The sequence below is a fragment of the Cryptomeria japonica genome, chromosome 8, assembly GCF_030272615.1.
Source record: "Cryptomeria japonica chromosome 8, Sugi_1.0, whole genome shotgun sequence".
NCBI lineage: Eukaryota > Viridiplantae > Streptophyta > Pinopsida > Cupressales > Cupressaceae > Cryptomeria > Cryptomeria japonica.
In genome coordinates, this window is record NC_081412.1 from 192,685,994 (window position 1) to 192,692,234 (window position 6,241).

Consider the following 6,241-nt stretch of genomic DNA (forward strand, 5'->3'; position numbering starts at 1 on the left):
TTATAGTTCACAATGCCAGTCATTTATGTATGGGTCTACAAATGGATTAGAGTAGTATGGGACTACCCAGTACTCCTTGCGGAAGGTATCTAACTGCACTACAAAGGAGGTGTACATACCTTACTTGTGGAATACAGATGAGTTGTAGAGGAACAGCAAGTTAAGAGATGGCATGACCTTCGATTCTAGTTAAGAAGGTGCCTTGGAATTCTCTTAAACATTTTGGACTGTCCTTGTGCAAAGCATTGACTGAATTCTACAATTTCAAGACGTCTGTTACTCTAATTGTAATTATGTCTAGAGGCATCTACAATGACATACAAATATCTGAATTTGACATGTAGATGATATTTGCATGCATGTTTGAGTTTCTCTGTACATATTATTTTATTACTCTAAATAAAATAGAATCATTGCCACTTGTCTCTAAGTATGTAAAACTGTTACATCTTTAATCAGAGAAGAGTGGAGCATTATTCAACCCCATGCCATTCTTGACAACTAATAAACATGCAAGACAGTTATGTAATATCTCTCCATACTATTTTACATATATTTTTTTAAGAATATAAATATACTAAGTTTATACATCTTTTGGATTGGTGTGAGATGTATTATTGCTAAGAAATTTAAGAAAGCATTTAATAATTTAATTCAATTTTAATATTAAAACTCAAGATATATATGCTAGTTTTAAAATGTTTCACACTACCCATTACATTTCTATTTGACTAATCATAAACATCACACCAAATTTTACCTTTGACTATATCGAAACGTTTTTTTAATTAATTCACATTTACTTTTTAATTAATTCACGTTTACTTTTCAACATCAAATTGTGTAATATAAGATTGATATAAAAAAATATGAATATAAGAAAATATAACACGATGGGAGAAATTGAGAAAGATAAGAAGGCCACGGAGCTCAAATAATCAAAGTTTCCATAGTCCACTGTATCGATAAAATATCTGCTTTTGTTTCTAGAAGTGACTTCCAACATATTCTAACATTCATCGTCATATTGTAGAATTTGGTTGTTAAAAATATTGAATGAAATCGCCAATGTTACATTCAAGAAGCTTCTCTTACGTAGAAAATAACTAACAGTAAAAGTTCATCTTTATAAAATGTCTACAACACACCAAAACAGCGCAGTTATTTTTTGTGGTTGGATGAGAGATGAATGGTAGAAGAAGAGCGAGTTATGAGATGGCACAGCCTTCGATTATAGTTGGAAAGGCGCCTTGGAATTCTCTTAAACATTTTGGACTCTCTCTGCGCAGAGCAGTGGCTCAACTCCAAAATTTCAAGACAGCTCTTACTCTAATTCTAATTTTATACGCCTTTTGCGTTGGTGTGGGATATATTATCTGCATGTTGATTCTTTTAACGGATATAGTTGCAGGGAATCATTACCTCGAAGGTATAGTAGGTCTAATTGAGGAAGCACACGAATTTGTGCTCCCTTCATTGCAGCTTATTAATGGACTGTTGGGTTTGTTTATGGGATTCTCAATACTAATCCACAACTCGCCTCTCGGCTATTTTCTAAGGAGGTGGAAGATTGGAGGGCTTCCCAAAGTAAAGTATGGGAGTTTAGTGGATGAAGAGAAGAGGGAAAACTGCTGTATTTGTCTGGAAGGGATTGGTGGGGAAGAGAGTGTGCGTATTCTTCCTAAATGTAAACATTATTTCCATGGGCGGTGCATCGATCGATGGCTTCTGTGTCAGAACAAGTGCCCTGTCTGCAAAGCTCCTGTTTGCCAGGAGTCATAATAGTTTGTTATTCAGTCTCACGTATACTTTCAGCATATTCAGTAAGGAATTTGACTGTACAACCTCTTCGTATCTATTTCGACTAGAACCAAAACTTTTCTTTTCTGAAAATTCCAGATATATCTTCAACCTGCACCTGTCCTGGTTTTTCAAGCATACGTTGGAGGTTCCCTTCTAAAATTATGTAGTGGTTAGGTTTTCGACACAAAAGCTCTGCTCATATGTACAAACGCTTTGTAATAATGTCATTGCTCACATAGTCGTTAATAGTTCTACTATGTCTCCACTTCTTTTACTATAGAATGATCCATTAGATAGGGTTGGCTTTTATCTTCCATTTCATGTGTGTTTATTGTTGATGTATAGTGTATCTATTAAAAATCTATATAATTGCAGTTTATTCTTGGTATCTTTATTTTTAGAATATTATTTTTCTTAATTTATATTTTGTTAATCATAGTTTATAATTGGTACAAAATATTGAAAAAGTTTAAACAATATTTTAAATATTTTAACTTGTTTATTCTCTTTCAAGATATGAGATGGTTAATTATTAAATATATTTTTTAATTGTTTAAATTGATTCTTAAATAGTGGGAATAAATGAGTTAATCTGAATTATATCATTTTGTAATTTATGATAGTTTTCTCTCTATAATGATAGACTATACAATTAAAGCTCAATGTGGATTATATAATAGTTTTAAGAAATTTGTTCTCTTTTCTAAGTTATAAAAATTATCCAAATTAATTATTAAATTGTTTACTACTTTATTTCGTAATTTCTTCAAGGATTGGCATCTCTTTTCTTACCAACATTACATTTATATTTCTTGCTACTAAACTAAATATATCATTATCTTCTTTCAAATACATCCTGATTTCTTGATTCAAATATTAAATAAAAATATAAACTTGTTTAAAAATGTTTTTGATTAGAGTAAAAGAGGTTTTGAAGGGCACTTGAAACCCTTAACAAAAATAGACAACCAAAACCAAGAAAGACTAGACAAAAGCCAACAACTAGCCAACATCAAAACAAAAGAGACAATGAAGGGTACGTAGACCCAAGAGCCTAGTAAAGATTTTTCAACATCTTTTAGACTTTGATATTCTTGCTGATTATAATTTCATTGATTTTCAGAACATCATGAAAAACTTAGGCATGCTCATTCTTACCTTTGTCATGGTTGTGTGTTCTAGTAAAGGGACAAAGAATAGGTCCATAATCTGCTCCATGTTGAATAGTAGCAGCATTCTTCCCATCATCCTTCACAACAATAAATGGAGAGTCAAAATTACCCTTAGAAAATTCTTTGAGGGTCTTCACCCTCTCATTAATTGTGTGAGGCCCTCAAAGCTATTTTGCATAGTAGTTTTTCTCATAGGTAGCATGAGCCTAAGCTTATCATGAATTTTGTCAATGGTAACTTTGAGAGACTTAATATTTTCCTCATGATCCAGATTCATTGTTTTCACATCCTTGGCCACATTCTAAACAAGGGAAATCATTTTATCTACATTATCCATAGGCAAGGGCTTGTTCACACTTAACTATCCCTATCCTTGACAAAATTGATTTCAAACACCATCCATTTAAACAAGCTAACCCATCCTTGACCACAATCAACATATCTCCTAACCTCATGGAAAATGACTCCTTATCCATTCCTATAGGGATACCTTTCTTAGTTTAAACACGCATCTCAATATGGAAATCCATCCCCTACGGGTACCCTCAGACTTAGGAGTGTTGACCTTGACCCCTGCCGTCTCAACAATTTCCTTTTTTACATTCAAATTTGCTAAGGAAACCCTAATCAATTAAATATCATTTTATTATTTAGTTAATAATTTTTTTGTTTATCTATTACTCATAAATATTCACCTAGTCTCATTTCTAGCATAAAATCACTTGACCATTCTTCTTCTAATAACCACCATAGGTAAATCCGAGATATAATATATATTATAGCAATTTAATTGTTTCACTATGCAAAGAAGAAGAATAAGATTTTTAGTATAGGGATTGTAATGATGGAAAACAAGGTTTACATGTTTATGCATGCAAACAAGTAATTACACTTACTTTCCAAACATTAAACATTAAAGGGAGAGTGAGTTTTTTTATCCAATCTCACTTTAAGTATGAAATGGATCGAATACAAATCGAATTCACTTCCTTTTTGCAATTGAGTTGAATGTGTATTATGGGGATAAAAAATGAATGATAGATCTAGGGCCAAAGATGCAAGATGGACATAAAATAATATGAATGTGGTATCGAGACATGATACTAGATTTGAACTAGGGGAAAAAAGTGGCACTTACATATGAAAATATGACTTAAAAGTATAGGACAAGGTGGCTTGCAGTGAACCTTTACTCCAATTTTTGAATGTGGGTGGACAAGAAACTTTTAGAATTGGAATGTCAATTACAATTTTCTCCCAGAATTTCATGAGAAATTTGTGAGACAAGGTGGTGTAGGGAAACCTTTTCCTCTTCTTTTTCACTCCTTCAAAAGTCATGTCTTATCAACTTTGTATTTTATTATGGAATCTTTGATTGTAACTTTTGTATTTGTCACCTACAATGAAAGGGGGGAAATGGTTGTTGCAAGGTGTGCACCCTTGGTCTTGTTGTGTTGTGCAACACTTTTCTCGTGTTTGTGACATGGCTTAATTACCTCCTTTCGATTCCATAAGTCTAGTGGTTGTATCGGGCATTAACATGCCAATATTTTTGTGCAACGACAACCGTACTTCTAACAAGTGGTATTAGAGCTTGGGTCACAAGTTCAAACCCCCTTTCTTGAGCTGGGGAGATTCTTGCAAGGTGTGTGCCCTTGGTCTCCTTGTGTTGTGTAGCATAGTGCTCAAATTTGTGACACGACTTGACCGCCTCCTGTGGATTCTATAAGTCTAGTGTTTTTATCGGGGATTAATAGGTTGATCTGCTGGTGCAATGACAACCGTACTTCTAACATTGGTTTTGTTGATAGGGGTTTTCCTAGACCAAACCGTAGGTATAGAATAAACCCTTGAATCAAAATTGAAATGAAACTTTAAATAGAATTGAACTAGAATGGAAACCTTTCCTTTAGAGGGCAAGGCCAGATCTAAATTGAAATTCTTGAATTGGAACTTGATGTCTTGACAAATATTTATTTAAAATTTTTATATACCATGGTTTATGTTGTCATGTGGAATCTCTTCATAATATTTTGATCATTGATGTCATCATGAATGCTTTAAATCTAAACTTGACCTCTCCTTCACTCCCTTGAATATGCTTGATTGATTTCTCACTTGAACTTTTCAAATGATCTTGTGAAATTGTAACTAAGAGATATGATAAAATGAGGGGATAAGGCTTACTTTAATACCTAACCGCACCAAACATGTTTGTATTTTTGAAGCAAGCAAACAAAGAGAAATTTTTCCTACCTTTAAAATATGACAATTTAAGGGTCCAAATTTGGGCCCCTATTGGGAGAAAAAGGGTTCCCAGGGTGTCTTTGTCTAAGGAAAATGGTGCCTAGGGCATCTGTATCCTACCCATCAATGTTGAATATTAGATAGAGTCTCAAAACACTATTGAAGGTATTGATTTTAGGGTTGTGTGAGAAGAATAAAAATAGGGTCAAGGCACAAAAGGAGAGAATGTTGAAGTGAGGGCTAAGTGAGGTTGAAATTGTATAGTGATATAATTTATGATTCTACACCTAGCCCCTATGTTAGAGTGATTATGAGGGTACATTCATACTCTCAGTAAAGTGCAAAGTAGCATTGACAACCTTTCATCAAGATATTAAAGAGGCAAGACACACCAAACCCCCAAGGACTTAGGATCCTATCAATCTAATATCAAGATAAAAGGAGTAACAAAGGAAGAAAGAAGAGAGTATGACTATGCTAGCCTAGTAAGGATTATGCCTTCTATGAGTCATGTTGATTTGAAAATTTGAATTAAAAAACTAGTGAAAAATAGCACAAAAGAAAAAGGCTCAACTTGCAAAGTAATTTGATTAAGTAAATTAAAACAACTACAAAATAGGTATTGCAACATGTATTTAACATGTTATTATGTGTGATATAAATTTTAAAAACCAAGTCTTGTGGTGTGTAAACAAATTGCAATAATGTGTGGAGTGTATGCCTCCACATTAAAGAGATTTCTTATGCATTAATTGGATAAATAGCTTTAAGGTACCATACATACATCCAAATGACAAGCATGTTTCCAAAATGATATGTCCCTGAGAAAGGACAATAATCACAAAAAATAATGAGAAAGCACACAAGAGATCCACTAAATGGGATCAAGATGTGCAGTTGATATATCATGTATATCAAGTATGATTTCATTGAATTGGCAACATCACCCAAAGGTAGTGGAAATACAAACACATTGGAAGAAGAGAACATAAGATTAATAAACATGTCTAATTTGGTCA

At 33.2% G+C, this 6,241-nt stretch overlaps 1 protein-coding gene across 1 annotated transcript; it reads left to right on the top strand.

The window, feature by feature from the left end:
• Nucleotides 1-1,215: 1,215 nt before the first annotated feature.
• LOC131048374 (RING-H2 finger protein ATL32-like) lies at nt 1,216-1,782 on the top strand. The gene has a single exon (XM_057982318.1). It carries the CDS (start codon nt 1,216-1,218, stop codon nt 1,780-1,782), a length of 567 nt encoding a protein of 188 aa, XP_057838301.1.
• The last annotated feature ends 4,459 nt before the right edge of the window (nt 1,783-6,241 follow it).